Source organism: Mus musculus, chromosome 4 (assembly GCF_000001635.26).
Source record: "Mus musculus strain C57BL/6J chromosome 4, GRCm38.p6 C57BL/6J".
Classification (NCBI taxonomy): domain Eukaryota; kingdom Metazoa; phylum Chordata; class Mammalia; order Rodentia; family Muridae; genus Mus; species Mus musculus.
Window position 1 is genome coordinate 19,494,363 of NC_000070.6, and position 19,915 is coordinate 19,514,277.

At 39.1% G+C, this 19,915-nt stretch overlaps 1 protein-coding gene across 1 annotated transcript in view; it reads left to right on the top strand.

The window, feature by feature from the left end:
* The window catches only part of Cngb3 (cyclic nucleotide gated channel beta 3), a 229,774-nt gene extending 213,513 nt beyond the window's left edge, over positions 1 to 16,261 (top strand). The window contains exons 16-18 of the mRNA NM_013927.2: positions 10,080 to 10,226; positions 10,811 to 10,985; positions 13,716 to 16,261. Of these exons, the coding sequence (NP_038955.1) occupies positions 10,080 to 10,226; positions 10,811 to 10,985; positions 13,716 to 13,721 (328 nt within the window). The 3' untranslated portion in view covers positions 13,722 to 16,261. The remainder of the gene's footprint in view (positions 1 to 10,079; positions 10,227 to 10,810; positions 10,986 to 13,715) is intronic.
* The last annotated feature ends 3,654 nt before the right edge of the window (positions 16,262 to 19,915 follow it).

The window sequence follows — 19,915 nt, forward strand, 5'->3', positions numbered from 1 at the left end:
AAAAATGCTGACTTACAGCATACAATTTTGATTTGAATCTGACAGAGATGTTTTTGGCAAGTACTTATCAGTGCTGCATGGCCTGACCAAAAAAAATCATGTGATTGATACATTTTGTGTCTGATTTTCAATTAATTGATGTTGTGTAGTACGACAACTTTTCCTGTTGCCAAAATTTCACAGCCACCCAATTCAGTCATACGACCAAATATATGGTCATAGGCCACAGTATAAGATACTAGGATATATATCAAGTGTATATATAAAAATGGACATATTTACATATGATATAATGATGAATCTTTTTTATTATTTTTACTTTTTTATTAGATATTTTCTTTATTTACATTGCAAATGTTATCCTGAAAGTTCCCTATACTCTCCCCATACTCTGCTCCCCTACCCACCCACTCCCACTTCTTGGCCCTGGCATTCCCCTGGACTGGGACATATAAAGTTTGCAAGACCTAGGAGCCTCTCTACCCAATGATGGCTGACTAGGCCATCTTCTGCTACATATGCAGCTAGAGACACGAGCTCTGGGGTACTGGTTAGTTCATATTGTTGTTCCACCTATAGGGTTGCAGACCCCTTCAGCTCCTTGGGTACTTTTTCTAGCTCCTCCATTGGGAGCCCTGTGTTCCATCTAATAGATGACTGTGAGCATCCACTTCTGTATTTGCCAGGCACTGCCATAGCCTCACAAGAGACAGCTATATTAGGGTCCTTTCAGCAAAATATTGCTGGCATATGAAATAGTGTCTGCGTTTGGTGGCTGATTATGGGATGGATCCCTGGGTGGGGTAGTCTCTGGATGCTCCATTCTTTCAACTTAGCTCCAAACTTTGGCTCTGTAACTCCTTCCATGGGTATTTTGTTCCCTATTCTAAGGAGGAATGAAGTAATCACACGTTGGTCTTCCTTCTTTTTGATTTTCTTGTGTTTTGCAAATTGCATCTTGGGTATTCTAAGTTTCTGGGCTAATATACACTTATCAGTGAGTGCATATCAAGTGACTTCTTTTGTGATTGGGTTACCTCACTAAGGATAATATCCTCCAGATACATTCATTTGCCCAAGAATTTCATAAATTGATTATTTTTAATAGCAGAGTAGTACTCCATTGTGTAAATGTACCACATTTTCTGTATCCATTCCTCTGTTGAGGGACATCTGGGTTCTTTCCAGCTTCTGGCTATTATATACAAAGAGCTCAAGAAACCAGACTCCAGAAATTCAAGTAACCCCATTAAAAATGGGGTACCGAGCTAAACAAAGTATTCTCAACTGAGGAGTACCAAAGGGCTGAGAAGCACCTGAGAAAATGTTCAACATCCTTAATCATCAGGGAAATGCAAATCAAAACAACCTTGCGATTCCACCTCACACCAGTCAGAATGGCTAAGATCAAAAATTCAGGTAACAGCAGATGCTGGCAAGGATGTGGAGAAAGAGGAACACTGCTCCACTGCTGGTAGGATTGCAAGCTTGTACAACTACTCTGGAAGTCAGTCTGGCAGTCCCTCAGAAAACTGGACACTGTTCTACTGGAAGATCCAGCAATACCTCTCCTGGGCATATACCCAGAAGATGTTCCAACTGGTAATAAGGACACATGCTCCACTATGTTTATAGCAGCCTATCTTAGTCTATTATTTTATTGTAACAAAATACCCAGACCTGGACAACTTGTAAGAAATTCATTTTGCCTTTCAAGTCTCTAAAGTTCTTCCCAAACAGTGAAGTCTAAATCTGTTGAAACCTTGAATCATAAGATGGCCAAGATGTCACATGACGAGAGAGCAAGCATGTTGATGCTTCTTAGAAAGCAACTCTTTTATTTTTCCCTTTTTCCCTTTTTTGAGACAAGCTCTCACTATGTAGCAATGGCTAACCTGGAACTTGCTGTGTAGAGCAGGCTACTTTGAAACTCACAATGCTCTATCTCCCTAGTCCTATTTAAGCACCACACCCTACTGGAAGCTCCTTATTTTAATGCCCTCATGACCTCATTAGCTCCCCAAGGCTCCACTTCCAAATACTAATAATGTTTCAATTTAGGAATGGTTTTCTAATACATGAATGTTAGGAAATGGGCAACAGGTCTGTGTATGTGTGTGAGTGTGAGTGTGAGTGTGTGTGTGTGTGTGTGTGTATCCATATTGGTAGCTGACTTTTTTCTGAATACATCGTGTCTCTGATATGCTCACAGAAGTACTTCAGTTCCTGCACTCAGCTCTGAGTGTGTAATCCCATATAACAAATGAGGGTTAAGAATTCATTAAGGGGGCTGGAGTGATGGCTCAGTGGTTAAGAGCACTGATTGCTCTTCCAAAGGTTCTGAGTTCAATTGCCAGCAACCACGTGGTGCTTCATAGGCATCTGTATGGGATCCGATGCCCTCTTCTGGTGTGTCTGAAGAGAACAACAGTATACTCACATATATTAAATAAATAAATAAATAAATAAATAAGAACAAGAGAAAAAAGAATTCACTAAAGAGGTGAGACGGAGGGACTGGGAGGACAGGAGGGAGGGGAAGGCTGCAATCAGGATGTAAAGTGAATACGTTAATTCATTTTAAAAAATAAGTACGTAGGAATCTTCCTAGTTGAACTTTCTTCATAACTGAACGTCGTCACAAAACCACACAAAGCCAGTCCGTTAAGGATAGTCAGATTCCTGCAGCAGATGATTAAAAAAAGTTTTCTGTTTTCAGGAAAAGTGATTAGAAATATTTCATAAACGGGTATATGAAATGGTGATTTAGTTCCTAATCCTGCAGCCTTCTCACATAATGATACTATGTTTTGATGGTGTGTCTCTTCAATTCCCTCTCATTGTTTGAATACATTGTGGAGCTTAATACTTTCCTGGATGAACAGAATATCAAAAAAAAAAAAATCCTTGAGCTATATAAGGTAAGAACAATGAACTGGTCCACGATTAGAATAAATTCCTTTATTTCCTGGACTATTACTCAACACAAGCTTCTTTTTAACCTGGAGACATTTAACTGTACTATCAGCTATTTGTCCTTTGGCATGGAGTCTTTGGGAAACTCTACATGAAACTGTGGATATTAATGGAGGGACCTTCTTACTAAGCAATTTAATGAGTAAAACTTTCCACTCGTGGAACGCTGGAGAAGCATTTTATGGATAAGAAGAGAGAAAAAAAAAGATGCTATTTAAAACATTGCTGAGAGAGTTTGGGCAAAATCCATCTGGCAGACAGACTATTTCTTCCGTTCAGAAACTCATCAAGCACTCCAAACGTGCAACCTGTAGGCAAGTTTAATTAAAGCTTGAGAAATCTCAAAATAGCCTGACATTTAAATATGTTATTTCCGCTCTTGCATAGTTTGGCACGCTCACAGAGGTTCTCTGGGTGTAGATTAAGCTCCCCAGTGACATCCTGCCCTGCCTAACTACTTGATTACTCTGTATTAAAAAAACCACAGGAGTGTGAATGAAAACTACTTTATCGAACCCATGTATTTCCATTTAATAGACAAGCAGGAAGACAGATAGAAACTTGGGTAGGTGAATTAGTAAAAAAAAATAAAATAACAATAACAATAATAATAATTGTGATAGATGATAACTAGCTAGGTAGATCATATAGACACACATGTATAAATTAGTAAAATAAATAATAATAATAATTGTGATAGATGATAACTAGCTAGCTAGGGAGATAGATCATATAGACACACATGTATGAATTAGTAAAAATAATAATAGTAATTGTGATAGATAACTAGCTAGCTAGGTAGATAGATCATACATACACACATGTATGCATGGAATGCTGCGTAGATATGTAGAGAGATGGAATGAAATGTGTTTCTTTTGTCTTCTCTGGCAAAAGCAGTCACTGATTAAAGCAACCATGCCTTAACACAGTCACACTGAAGGATTCTAAATACACATATTTTGTCCTGAAGGAGTAGTTTAATTCTTCTGTGGTTTGGAGAGCCCTGGCCTTCTTTTTCCTGCCCCCATCTTCACTGTTAGGTGGAGGTGAGTGCCCACCTTATCATTAGGTCCTCTTCCCCACCTTTTTCTTTTGCTCTGGTGTTTGTTTCTTGCTTTACTTTTGGGGTTGCTTGTCTGTCTGTCTGTCTGTCTGTCTGTCTGTCTGTCTGTTCAAGACAAGGTACTGTTATGTGGTCCAGGCTGACCTGCAGCTCATGGTCCTGCCTAAGCCTCCCAAATGCTTAGATTATAAATGGTGCCACAGTACCGGATCGAGCTCAGCTTCAGCTGAGCACTTTGCATGATTCATTTTTCTCTCCTTTCTTAGCATAATAACTATTCTTAGCCTGGTTCAATGGCGCATGTCTCTAACCCTAGCTACCCATTCATGGTGCAGGAAGATCATAGATTCAAAGCCAGCTGCAGGTACCCAGAGATGCCCAACCTTAAAAATGAAAGCACAAACAAACAAACAAACAAAACAGTAATTTTTTCCCTAAAGTGTTCATGTGTAAGTTAGGTCTAAGCCTGCCTTCAGTTAATACTTCACATGTAGAGCGTCCCTTAGCACAGTTCCTCCCTACCCACCCTGTGACACTACCAATCACTTGCCCATATTCTGTTATTAAACACACACACACACACACACACACACACACACACACACACACACACACACACAGAGCCACTTACTTTGTCACTGAAATAATCATCTCCTAGATCAACAGAGATTCATGTTTTCTTTCCCTTCATTTGCTCCCTTTCCTATGGAGACCTGAGTTTATGATCTATGCTTTGTTTTTGGTTTTGATATTTTTTTCTCCTTGGGAATTCTTTGAACACTTTCTGCAGGACAGGTCTCTTAGGAATAGATCACCTTGGTGTTTGTTCATTTGAAGAAATCTTTGTTTCTCCTTTACTTCTGAAGAATATTTTCACTAAATATAGAATTGCAGGTCATAGACATTTCTTTTAACATTGAATGTTTCACTCCACTGCCTAGAGATGAGATTGCTTTTGGGTAAGAAAACTGCTGTGGTCCTGGTCTATGTTTAGCTCAAGTATTTCCCGTTTTATATTCTTTCAAGACTTTGTTTTTGTCTTTGGTTTCCTATAGTTTGAATATAGTTTGAATATGCTATGAGTAGTTGAGGGGTATTTGTTAATTCCTTTGTAGTCCTTTATTTTCCCCTTTTTATTGTTTAAATTTTCACGCATGCACATAACTTGCTTTGACCAAATTAACCCCCATCCAGGTCTCTCCCCTATAGCCCTCACCATTTTCCACTCCTTACTTTATGTGATCTGTTTTAAACCTGCTGAGTCCACTTACTGCTGCCTGCATGTGCATGAGTATGGGGCCATCTACTGGAGACTGAGTAACCTCTCAGGCATCACATACCTAAAACAACCTGACTCTCCCTTCACATCAGTTGCCTATAGGTCCTCTTCTAGGAGTGGGAGCTCATGAGCTCCTCCTCATCCAAGCTGGGATTTTTGCTGGCTTATGCATTCAGTCATAGCCACTGAGTTCATGTGTTCATGGTCCTGGCATATCCTCCAAACACTGTTTTACTGTTTGAGACATTTGTCCCATCTTATTCGTTAAATTTAGGGAGTAGGTCTATATGTTTACATCTGTGTTCTCCTTAGTCTCTTAGTCCCTGCACATTGACCAGTTTTGAATCTCTGTATCACTAGCCATCCCCTGCAGAAGAGAGCACCTCTGGTGAGGACTGAGAGATACACTAATTATTTATCCCTTTGGATGTTATTCAGTCTCTCAGTTTCTGTGGTTTGAGTGTTTGGCATTAGTTTTGGAAAGCTCTTAAATGTTCTGCTAGAAACACCCCCCCCCCTTGTCTCCTTCTGGTTTTCCAGTTAGGTCTATGTCTCATATTTCAAAGTGATCTCTGTGAACCTAGTTCAGTTCTGCTCGTTCCTTTTGCATGTTAGTCTAGAAAGCTTCTGTTAACTTTTATTCGACTTCACGGATTCTTTTCCAGGCCAACATGGTGCTGGGTCCATCAGAAGCATTATTCCTCTCTGTTACAGCACTTTTGATTTCTTGCATTTTTTTTTAGATTCTTCAAATTTTCATGTTTATATTATATACTTGTTCTTGCATGATTCCCCTTTTCATTATACTCCTTACTGTATCAATCACAGTTTCTAAATTTTCCTGTCTGTGAATTCTAACACCTGCATCATCGACATCTCATCTGTTTCTCGAATATGCTATGTATGTAATTTGTAACTGCTGGAAGCTAGAAATGAGAAGCGAGGTGGACGAACACTTAGCATTGGGTTTCACGCTGCTCTGACAGGGGTCTGTGGTATGTATGTTTGTCAGAGCTACAGATGACAAAGGCTTCACACTCCTCTTGCACTCTCTCCTTCTCTCTTAATGACCACACTTACTTAAGCATCCTTCCTCAGAGAAGTTATCTGTTTCCATTGCAACTCACACTATTCTATAGGAGTCTTATGGGGATAAAGAACGGAGGAGAGGAAATCATGGAAAGTCATAGGATGGAGTCTCCACCTTTTGAGGTGTGGGTGAGCTATAGCCTTATAGGACTTGTTTTGCTTTCCAAGCTGGAAGGACTGCACCAGGGAAAACCTCTTTCCTCAGCAGGAGTAAGGTTCTAGCAAAGTGTTTTTCCCTAAATAGGAGATCAAAAGAACACTAGACATGAGTAGTTGTAATCACTGTTACCTATTTTAAAATATGTTTAAAGTATAGTTCTCATTAGACAAAGTATGCAATATAGATACCTTCCAAAATTCCCTTGGGAAGAGAGTTTTTAAATATTTAAAAAATATATTTTTAAAAAGAGCATTGAAGGCCTAGTCAGACATCATTGGGAAGAGAGGTCCCTTGGTCTTGCAAACTTTGTATGCCCCAGTACAGGGGAACACCAGGGCCAAGAAGAGGGAGTGGGTGCATATGGAAGCAGGGGGTGGAAGGGAGGGTATAGGGGACTTTCGGGATAGCATTTGAAATGTAAATGAAGAAAATACCTAATAAAAAATTGGAAAAAGAAAAAAAGAGCACTTAAACGATGATTCTATCTTTAAGGTGAGTGGTGTCTTCAGGGTGCAGAGAGCTTAAAATGAAATGGTTTCTCAGTTTTGCCTCCTGATGTGATATAGATCTTGTTAATAGCACTTAAGGAAGAAAGGGTATTTTGGGTTCACAATTCCACACAACAATCTATCATTGCAGGGAAGTCAAGGCAATAGAAATTTAAAGCAATTAGTTATATCAAATCTGAGGTCAAGACCAGAGAGCAATAAATGTGCGCATGCTACTGTTCAGCTCTCTTCTCCACTCTTAAGAAAATGTAGGATCCAGTGCTCAGAGAATAATGCCACCAACAATGGGCAAGTCTTCTGATCTCTATTGACATAGTCAAGATAATTCATCACTATAAAACGTCTCATTAAGACTCCTTCCTCTTTCTCCACATCCTCGCCAGCATCTGCTATCACCTGAGTTTTTGATACTAGTCATTCTGATTGGTGTGAGGTGAAATCTCAGGGTTGTTTGGATTTGAATTTCCCTGATGATTAAGGATGTTGAACATTTTTTTTAAGTGCGTCTCAGCCATTTAGTATTCCTAAGTTGTGAATTCTTTGTTTTGCTCTGTACCCCATTTGTAAATAAGGTTATTTAGTTCTCAGGAGTCTAACTTCTCTAGTTCTTTGTATATATTGGATATTAACCCTCTATTGGATTTCAAATTGATAAAGATCTTTTCCAAATCTGTTGGTGGACTTTTTGTCTTATTGACAGTGTCCTTTGCCTTACAGAAGCTTTGCAATTTTATAAGGGCCCATTTGTCGATTCTAGATCTTACCGCACAAACCATTGCTGTTCTGTTTAGGAATTTTTCCCCTGTGCTCATGTCTTCGAGGCTCTTCCCCACTTTCTCCTCTATGAGTTTCAGTGTCTCTGATTTTATGTGGAGTTTTTTGATCCACTTAGACTTGAGCTTTGTACAAGGAGATAAGTATGGATCAATTCACATTCTTCTACATGCTAACTACTAGTTGAGCCAGTACCATTTGTTGAAAATGCTGTCTTTTTTCCACTGGATGATTTTAGCTCCTTTGTCAAAGATGAAGCGACCATAAGTGTGTGGGTTCATTTCTGGGTCTTCAATTCTATTCCATTGATCTACCTGTCTGTCGATATACCAGCTCCATGCAGTTTTTATCACAATTGCTCTGTAGTACAGGTCGAGGTCAGGGATAGTGATCCTTGGGCATATACCCAGAAGATGATCCAACTTGTAATAGGAACACATGCTCCACTATGTTCATAGCAGCCTTATTTATAATAGCCAGAAGCTGTAAAGAACCCAGATGTGCCTCAACAGAGGAATGGATACAGAAAATGTGGTACATTTACACAATGGAGTACTACATAGCTATTAAAAACAATACATTTATGAAATTCTTAGACAAATGGATAGATCTGAAGGATATCACCCTGAGTGAGGTAACCCAATCACAAAAGAACACACATGATATGCACTCACTGATAAGTGGATATCAGCCCAGAAACTCAGAATACCCAAGATACAATTTGCAAAACACATGAAACTCAGAAGAAGGAAGACCAAAGTGTGGATACTTCATACTTTCTTAGAAGGCGGAACAAGAATACCCATGGAAGGAGTTACAGAGACAAAGTTCAGAGCAGAGACTGAAGGAATGACCATCCAGAGACTGTCCTACCTGAGGATCCATCCCATAAACAACCACCAAACTCAGACACTATTGCAGATGCCAACAACAAATAAACTAATCAGTACTCCCCAGAGCTCGTGTCTCTAGCTGCATATCTAGCAGAAGATGGCCTAGTCAGCCATCATTGGGAAGAGAGGCCCCTTGGTCTTGCAAACTTTATATGCCCCAGTACAGGGGACAGCCAGGGCCAAGAAGTGGGAGTGAGTGGGTAGGGGAGCAGGGCGGGGGGGGGGGAGGGTATAGGGGACTTTTGGGATAGCATTTGAAATATAAATGAAGAAAATATCTAATAAAAAATGTGGGAAAAAATTTTTAAAAAGAAAACTCAAAAAAAAAATTGCAAACAATTTTGTAAATGCAAACTATTTCTAACTTCAGATTGTAAACAATCCTAACCAAAATAAAGATGATTAGTAGCTCTAGCTAAGAATACGTGAGAATTTCAAACTTTTGTTTATTAAAGTGTAATGTAGGTTTTGTCTTACCCATGCGCAAGATATCTTGTTTGCTTTCACCATTATGATTCAAAAAGAATGTACGTTTTCATCAGAGCAAAACGGGAGGAATAAAAATAAAAAGAAAATTCAAACAGCCATAAAAAAAATTAAAAAAAAATAGATTTTGCTGACAGGAACCTGATAATAGCTGTCTCCTGAGAGGCTCTGCCAGTGCCTGGCAAATACAGAAGTGGATGCTCACAGTCATCCATTGAACAGAGCACAGGGTCCCCAATGAAGGAGCTAAAGAAAGTACCCAAGGAGCTGAAGGAGTTTGCAACCCCATAGGAGGAACAACAATATGAACTAACCAGTACCCCCAGAGCTCCCTGGGACTAAACCACAAGTCAAAGAAATCACATGGTGGGACTCATGGCTCTAGCTGCATATGTAGCAGAAGATGCCCTAGTCAGTCATCAATAGGAGGAGAGTCCCTTGGTCCTGTGAAGGTTCTATGCCCCAGTATAGGGTAATTCGAGGGCCAGGAAGTGGGAGTGGGTGGGTTGTGGAGCAGGGGGAGGGGGAGGGAATGGGGGATTTTCAGAGGGGAAACTAGGAAAGGGGATAACATTTGAAATGTAAATAAAGAAAATATCTAATTAAAAAAAAAGACTCCCCCTTCCAAGGGATTCTAGATTCTGTCATAATGACACACACAATTTGCTAAAGATTTTGTATTTCCCATTTGGAATGACTTACTACATTGACAGTTAGTCAACATCTTACAAACTTCCTTTGTGATACCAAGTCTACCAATGTATAGCTGAGTAATTAAATTTGCAGTTTTGTTTGAGATACAAAAGGATGAGTGAAACTGGTAACTGAAGACCTGCTTTTCTCACAGCCTTCTGGCAAAAGGAGGAGGAAATCGCCGGACAGCTGATGTTGTGGCCCACGGATTTGCCAATCTTTTAACTCTGGACAAAAAGACTCTCCAAGAAATTCTGCTGCATTATCCAACTTCTAAAAAGCTCCTCATGAAGAAAGCCAAGTATGACCTTTAAAGCCCTGATAGAAGCAGGAGTAATGGTGCACACTTAGTGTCCCTGCACTTAGAAGGCTAAGGCAGGAGGAATGGACTAAGTCCCAGGCCAAATGGAACTACAGAGTGCAATACTATATGGAGAAATTAAGGTGGAGAAAGTTGGGTTTGCTCTATAAAATCTAAGATGCGGATTATTGTGTTATATGAAGTAAATTATAGCTTTTTTCCATAATATACACATCAATGCCTAGACTTGAAGTGCCAAGGTGTGATGGAAGTGGGGGGGGGGGGGGTGAGATACCCAGGGAGGCCCACATCAGCTCAGAGGAGAAGGGGAGGGGAGAAGAGGGAAGAATTCTGGGAGTGAGTGACCTGCAGGGGGACAATGAGCAGGATGTAAAATGAATAAGTAAAAACAAATTTAATTTAATTTAATTTAATTTAATTTAATTTAAAAAAAAAAAGATACACCCCAAACTGAAAGGGAATATCCACTGAAAATTCAGGGGCAGAAGAATTTATTACTTTTCAGGGAGGCTCTGGGAGCTGTCACAGAACTACCCAAAACAATGTTATTCTCCTGTCACCAGAATTCTTTTAAGCCAGAAGGGAAAGACCACTCAGGCAATCCCTGCAAGACCAGGACCTGCCTTTCTTTTCCCACCAAAAGAAGAGACACCCCGAATGCTTAAAGTTCTCCTAGGAAACACAGGAAAGGTGGACCTTGGAAGACTCCTTAAAGGAAAGAGAAAAACAACCACTCAGGTAACAAGGCTGACCTGAGGCTAGCAGCAGGAGTGGGGAGTGTCACATGGCATACATCCAGGCCAGCTCTAGGTCAGACATGGAGGGAATTTGGATGAATCTGACACTAACAATGGAGCTTTGGGTTGGCACTTATTATTTAAACCTTCTCTGCTTTCTTTCATTACATCAAATCACCCGTGGTTCAATTTAAATTAATGTATGTATTCATAAATACACTCAAACTCACTTGTTCACAAGCTCTATATGTGTGAAGAGCCTTACCTACTATAATTTATTGGTACCGCTCCCGAATCAGCACATTTATTTTTGTGTCAGTCATGCCATGCAAATATGAAAGGAAGAATAAAAGGAGGAAATCTGGTAGGTGTATTTCTGCTAAGTTCACCCAGTGCCATCTCTTTGTTACCATGGCTTTGTTTGTTTTAGCTTGTAGTTCTGATTTTGTAAGCTATTTTTATTAGATATTTTCTTCATTTACATTTCAAATGCTATCCTGAAAGTCCCCTATACCCTCCCCCGGCCCTGCTCCCCAACCCACCCACTCCCACTTCTTGGCCCTGGCGTTCCCCTGGACTGGGGCATATAAAGTTTGCAATACCAATGGGCCTCTCTTTCCACTGATGGCCGACTAGGCCATCTTCTGCTACATATGCAGCTAGAGACACGAGCTCTGGGGGTACTGGTTAGTACATATTGCTGTTCCTCCTATAAGGTTGCAGACCCCTTCAGCTCCTTGGGTACTTTCTCTAACTTCTCCATTGGTAGCCCTGTGTTCCATCCAATAGATGACTGTGAACATATTTTTCCTGAATTCATTGTACTAAGTCTAGTACTGTAGTACTGTCCATTCTTCCTAAGTACCAAATTTTACACTATCACTGAGACAGGAAGTGTGGTATTACATAGTATTCGCACAGGTTACTAGTTATAGTCAAATTATGTATGAGCTCAGGGGGAATGCATAATTCATTGGGATAATTTGCCACATTAAATAATGTATTTCTAAAGAAAAACATACAATTGATAAATTTATATATTGATCAGCTGATAAAAACAAAAAATTTCTGGTCTAAGACTCATAAGAAGTTGGCCTGGTATTTCCCCTAGAAGCAGTGGTTGTATTTGCCAGTTCAGTGTAACTTATAACAAACACCCATAGTAAAGGTGTGGTCACAAGAATTAACAAGAATCACAAAATATGTAACAAGAAGCAACTTCAAGCAGGAAGAGGTAGTACTGGCTTACAGGTGAAGGGGTTATAGTCCTGAACAGTGGGAAAGTCATAGTGGCAAGAGCAGGAGACCAGATAGTCACAGCATATCCACAATCAGGAAGCAGAGCACACAAGAGGAGGGCCAAGCTATAAAGCCTCAAGGCCCACATCTAGAGACTCTTTATATTCTTTTTTTCTCCAAGCAAGGTCCAACTCTATTTCTTAAAACTTTCTACAACAATCCAAACTGTTGTCACCATTTGAGGACCAAGTGGTTTAAACATATATGAACCTATAAGGGACTTTTCACAATACAAGTAAGAAATACATACACATAGAAAGGTAAAATATAAAGCATGTCATCAACACGCCAGGAAACAACACTTTCAAAATTTACAAGACATTTATAAACAAAATTAGCCCTACAGATTTCATCCAGGCATCCGTGACATAAATAGACCCAGTCAATGAATTTGGATTAGATGCCCGTGAACTATGGTGCAAGCTCTAATCAACATTCAGAATTACACCTAGTCACCTGGTCATGCGTAGGAGTGTAAAGACAGTGAAAGCATACTGCTTTTCCTCCTTCTGTTGTTTCTGCTTTTCTTTGATGATCATAGTAAATTTGTGTGGGCACGAATTGAGAAACAGAACAGGTATTCAGGCTCTTGAAGTTAATTGTCATACTGTCTCCAACACTGTTCGAAATGGGTTCCCATGAATTTCTCAGAAACACCTACACCGAACACCATGGTGAGTATTAAGGGTACAATGCAAACCAAGTGCCTCATTTAAAGCAACCTAAAAATAACTATTTGTCCAAGGAGCACATGTACTAAATATGTAATATTTCTACAGATAACACTAATAAACAGAACTAGTTTAAAATCAATAGCTGGAGAGATGGCTCAATGGTAAATGCACCTACCGCCCAGCTTGCCAACCCGAGTTCACTCTTGTACCCACATGGTGAAAGAATGAATCCATACCTTCGGATTCTCCTCCACCTTCCACAGGGATGCTGTGTCATATGAACCTACACATGCACAAGCACACACAAACACACAGAGCACACACAAAACACACACACACACACACACAAACACACACATAAAAACACACACACATACAAACACACACACACAACATAAATAAGGAACAATAGCTCAAGTACTTATGACACTAAGATTAAGCAAGAAAAGAAATGCGAGTTTCTTCCTGAGGTTCTTCCATGACTACGAAGAATACCAGACTTTCTAGTGCATGTCATATATATTATTATTAAAATTAAACATTTAAAATATTAACTCCATAAAATGAGCATAAAACACAAACATTTAAGCACAGGAAACTTGGTAAAGAATGGCAGTGAGCAGCAAGGAAGACACAATTCCTGTATTTATTCATTCATTCATTCATTCATTCATTCATTCAGATGGTGTCTGTTTGGTGATGGCCCCAGTATCTCAATTATAATTTCAACACTGATTCTTTATCATGTCTTCTTTTAGAAATAAAGGTGAAAGTTCCAAAGGAAGAAGAAGAAGAGGAAAAGAATATGAAGACAAAGGAACAGAGCTAGCAGAAAAAGAAGAAAAAAAACCCACTGGATAGGTTCAAAGGCACACTAAGTTCTATTACAGTGGAGGAAATGTCCCAATCAATTAAATAGGCAGTTTTCCCCAAAGGACATGCCTATCAATTGATCATCAGCAACATGGTCCTGCTACTGAGACTGGAGAAGAGATTCTGACTATCAAAGTCAAGAAAAGGGCTAAGCAATAAGTGCTTGATTATCTTTAAATGTAATCTAGCTAATTCCCAAAGAGATTCCTGGAAATTGTAGCTTAAATTAATGAGGGAAACTAACCTCACTGGGACCCTGGGAAACTGCAGGCAAATCCTTAGCTTCATTTCCAGGAGTTGGATTCATCAATAAGACTATTAAAAACAATCCTCTTATCCACTGTCAGTAGATTTGAGCAATTGATATTTCTTTTAAATGTCTGCAGTAGATAATTTATCTTCTTTCTTGATGAAATATCCTTGTTCCACTTTGGTAGACTTGATTTTTATGCTACTGTGATTTACTGTCCTTCCTGCTTACATTTTTGTGGTATATAATTTCTGGCAAAGCACTTTGTTCAAATGTCCAAAGTAGACTCTTCTGTCCAAGGTAGACTCATCTTACTTCTTATGAATAGTGAAAGGGTGTGAAATTTTTAATAAAATAGGTCATAAATCAAGTGGTTTCTATTTAAATAAGGGTGTTGAGTCACTAAATCTAGCACCTGACGTTGACACAGGCTGACGTCATGGAACCTTCTGAATGAGAACTCTGATTTTCACTCGAAGTCAATGTCAGTTAGCAAAAATAGCAAGCTTATAGACAAAAGACCAAATCAAAAGCAAAGTTCCCTCACTAACAACTGTACCCCGGCCTCTTAGAGCCTCACCCCTGTGACGTGCAACATCTCACAGGAATATTTGAAGCTTCACTCTGCTGACGGATGATATCCTTTTCAACCAGACCATTGCAAGAAAAAAGAAAAAAAAAACTTGATTCAAAACACATTGCAATTTAACAAAATAGTGGGGCTTTCACCTTTTTATCCAGAATAATAAGATAGCACACGAGGTAAGATATAAGTCCCCTTTAATTATTATAAAAAGTCTCCCTCCCTCATAGAGTCACAGTCCCTTTGCATTGTAAGAAACTGTCACGTGGATGTTATGTTCCCAGATTATTTGTATTTGCCTATGTCCCTAGCCTTGCAGATGCTACTTCACATGGCAAAACCAGTTGGCAGCATCCCACTATGGCAAAATCAGATTGCAGCAACATGCTGGAGGAAGTGGATCATTTTCCAAATAAAATTTACTGTTTTTCCTTATACCAACTTAAAGGACATCAGACTAGCTCTGCTGGCCCAACAGATGCAGAGTAGAGTCAGACTGTCTCCATTTTAATACAGGCTAACGTGACATTTTCCAGAACCTTCCTTAAACATTAGCTTCCTTCAAAAGGTGCCAGATAGGAATTCTAGTGTTGCTTAAAGCCTTAGGATAAAGTGATAAGATTAGGAATGCATATTATATACATCAGTTTGACAGATCCTCACAGTTATTGGGACTACATGTACAGCAGTTTATAAAACCTTCAAGTTAGTTAAGTCCACTTGAGGAAGCTCTCCTGAGACTTCACTTAGCACGGAGACAATTACCAAAGTTACATGCTGGGAAGAGGCCAAAACTGCTAGACTGGTATTGAAAGTGATCATATACACTAAATCTCCTTCTAATGAATGCCATTAGGATGGAATGTTGAATTCCATGTAAGATGGCTGTTTCCAAGTCCCAGAAGAAGGCTATCATAATAGCACATTGTGAGGAGGATTTTAACCAATTACATTTACTCAAAACTGTACAACATGGATGCATCTGTCATGCTTTGTGGAAATCAGAAATTGATTTTTAAAGGGTAGTGTCTGATAGAGTTGTCCTTTAAGTTTTTACAAAGGCTGGTTGATAGTTTTCAGAATTGGAAGGAATATGAACAAAATTTAAATAGCAGTTACTATCATGAACAAAAGGTCCTGGAAAGAAGCTGTGCCTATAAAAGCTAAATGACTGGTTAGCAATCCAATAATTGTGAAGTGGTTGGCTCTGCACATCCAGATCGCAATTACAAACTTTCTAGCTTACCCTCCTTGGTACTCATTCATTACCCACCTCTGTGTCTGACCTAATATCCTTGTGAGTAGTAGGTTAAATTCCTTTGGGATGTATGAAAAGGTTCATTTGCTTCCACAAGCCCCACAGCCAAGAATGTCATTTGGTAGGAACTTCAACAGAGATTTTTCCACTTCTGTTATAATCAATGTATGTTACGTGTTCAGTAATATATGTGAAAAGCATGTTGATTTACAACTTTCTTTTTTCTGTCACTATAAAAACTTCATAAACTTCAGCCACCTTGGAAAATAGAATTTGAGGTGACCCATATCATGGGACCTCATATTTCTCCCCAGAATAAATCCATCTCTTACACTTTTAACACAAGACTTGTGGTTTTTGTGTTGACAATATGTAGGAGTTAGGGTGTGTAAAAGTGATATCAGAAAGAAAATCTGATAACAAGAAAAGGAAAAAATGGTGAACTTACATACATTTCAGTTCTGACATTTTCAAATGAAAATTTATATACCCCATTGCAACTTATGCTCTTAATTTGTGCACACCTTTAATCCCAAAACTCAGGAGGCAGAGGCTGGCAGACCTCTTTGAGTTTGAGGCCAGCCTGGTATACAAAGCAAGTTCCAGGACAGTCAGGACTGTTACACAGAGAAACCGTGTCTTCTGTGAGATTCTCTAAGCCTTGGAAGGGATGTTACAGATGTCCTATTTAGAGATAAGCATTCAACAGTTGTTGATTCTCAGAGTTTTAATCAAAGCTGAACATACTAATCAGGGAGTGGTTGGTTACCCCCATAACAGGGTTGCCACAGTTGCACTCATGCGCACATGTTTCCTGGCCAGTTGTTAGTATAGTATGCATAATTCACAGTGAGTAACCCTGGTGATGGGGATTCTAATCCAATAGCCTGCTTAGCAATTCCAGACACTGAGAGTTAGCTGTCAGGGAAAAAGCTTCTCTTTGAGTTCCAACCTGATTTCTCTAGGCCATAAGATCAGAGCATAAAGTGTTCTGTTGGGTAAACAGTGGCAATTACCTGGATAGTTTTGGGAGCCTCAAGGGCTACCTGATCAAAACTCATAGGAAGTAGCCCATGCTGACACTGAGACTTTCATCTCTTAAGGCCATTAAAAAAGTGTATCAAGAGGAAGAATTCTGGATGGCACCACAGGTCCAATTCCTACCCTTGAGCTACTCAAAGCTCCAGCTCACACAAGGATCGAACACTCTGCCTTGGAATTCAGCTACTAAACTCTGTGCAAGGAATTTAGACTTTAAGAATCCATGGACCTCAGCTAAATAATGAGATGGACTGACAAACCATCTAGTTCAACCATAGTTCAACTAAAAATAACTTCAGTTATAAAACTGACTCTGGAGCCACCTTATTCAGCACCTTGAAGACCACACCATAAATCCCACCCTTAACTTGGCCAAGAGTCAAAATCCAGACATCCCAATTCCCCAAAGATTTTTCTTTCTTTCTTCCTTTACCACCAACCCACATGCCTGTATTTTCTGAACACCTATAGTCTGTGTTCATTAATCACTTGTCCAATTAACAACTAGTTTGCTGACTCACTGAATAACTGAAGATATATGAACATATAGATATGTGACAGGGCTTCCCCATCTGTACTCAGACCTGACCTCAGTATAATGCAGAACAAGCTAGTTAACTGAAACTTACAAAAAGGATTTTCAGAGAAAAAAAAGAAAGCGATGATGCCTTAGCAGATTTTAAACATGAAAAGATTACAAAAGCAAAATAATGCTTTTCATTATTTTTTCAAGTGCTAGACTTATTTTATATGTATGTATATGTTTCTGAGTGTATTATGTATACTATGTGCATGTAGATGCCCACGGAGGCCAGAAGAGAGTGTCAAATGCCCTGGAACTGGTGTAGCAGGCAGTAATGATGTGGGAGATAGTGCTAGAACCTCTGAAAGAACAGCAAGTGTTTTTAGTTGCTGAGCCATATCTCCAGCCCCTATACTTTTTTTTTTCTCATTTACTTTGGATACAAACGTCTCTTTCAACAAGTAATTTTCCTTGATTCACAAAAGGTTATTTCCATGTTCTTAGCTTAAACTTACAATAAACAGTTATTTCCTAAATTACGTTCATCTGCACCTGTTAACAACCTATCGTACCCTATAAACTGTCCTGTAGCCTTTGGCAATACCCAGCTCAAAGCTAGGGATGTAACTCAGTAGTTGTGTGTTAGTTGCCTAGCCTGAGTAAGGCCCTGGGTTCAATCCCCAGAACATCATAAGAATCCTCATTCAACCGTATGTTGTTATGTCTTTACTTACTTCAGATGATTCATCCATCCCATCTTAGGCTTAAGGAAATTGGCTGGGGTGGGTTGAACTAGGACCATTTCAGATGAGAGGGCTTCTTTTTCTAATATAAGCAGTTTCTCATTTATTCTCCAAAAGGTTGGCCTTGGGTTGGCAGGTGTACGGGGCACCAAAAACACAAAAAAAAGCAGAAATGAGGACAGCCTAAAGCCTACACTCAAAGTTGGTACATCAATAATCCCTCTACCACATTTTAGGGTGGTAAGTCATCAGTGTAGATCAAAAAATGAGCCCAGATTCACGAAGTTAAAAAATAGTAATGACTTCCTAGTAAGAGGACTGAAGAACCCCATTGCAAAACAACTAGATCTAGAGGGCCTGAGAGGACAATGAGCACGTTTGCCCCTCTGGCACAGTTATCATAAAATATAGAATCCCTACTTCCCTACTTGCTGAACAGTTTGGGGTGCAGACATGCCTATGTCACATTAAAGACATGCCTACATTTATAGTCTTATTTAAGAGATTCGAATTTAATTTATGTCTTGTACTTTTGTTTGCTAAATCTTGCAACCTTATATATACACAGACTATGTTGGAAAAAAAGAAATGCTTCCTGCACCTAAGAGCAACGGAACTTTGTCCTAGAAATTACTTTCTAGCATACTTCACCTAAGTTAGGTTAAAGGGGCCCAAAGCTCTGAACTCTAAAGGAAGGACTAACATGACCTCTACTCTGTAGTCTAGAGACCACTTCTACTTAATACATACATTAAATAATCCTAAAATAATATGTAACAGACTGACTCAACTTGGTTATATGTTAGATTAGAAAATTGATACACAGAACTTTTCACTTTCTATAACTTAAACCTGTTCTATATCTGTAATAATTCTCTTGTATTCCTAGGAGAATCCTTTGTAAATCTTTAGCAGCTATTAATCACTACTCCACTCTGTAATTTATTATACCTAATCAATCCACAGACACTTGAGATTCATGTTTTAAGCACACTATCTATAACACTGTAGTAAAATTTGATGTTTTCCCCTGTGAAGTTTTATGACTGGCAATATTTTTCATACTATAACTTTTGTGGCTAGAACAGATGATACAAAGGTCAAATAAATGAGCATCATTAAGCAATACAACCTGGAATTTCTAGACAAAAACTCCCTGAGATGAATAAGGGGGGAAATGCCTGAAAGGTCACAGCCCCCCTCTGTCCCTTTCCACCATCAGTCATCTCTGCTCATTTTACATGACTACTGCAAATGTGTGAGAAGTCTTCTTGTTGGAAATTGTAGGAATGCAGAACTAAGCACATGGTGTCCCCTATGGGCTTTTAACCAGACTGGTGATGCGCTTTCTCACATCCAGCCTTAAATACACTCACCTTGTAGCTTCTTCTAGAATCAGAGACTTGAAAAGAAATTCAGATTTCTACTCATAGTCTCATTTAACAAAATATGGAATGAGATCCTCTAAGCCTGCATTCTAGGTTGTAAAAGTATTTGAAGACTCCAAGGACAAGGGTACCCACTTGTTTTCAAACAGAAAAACAAGGGACTGGTAAAAGTGGCTCATTGTAAAAGAATTTTTCTAGTTTTATGTGTGTGTGTGTATATGTGTATATATATATATATATGTGTGTGTATATATATATATACACACACACATATACATATACATACATATACATATAGA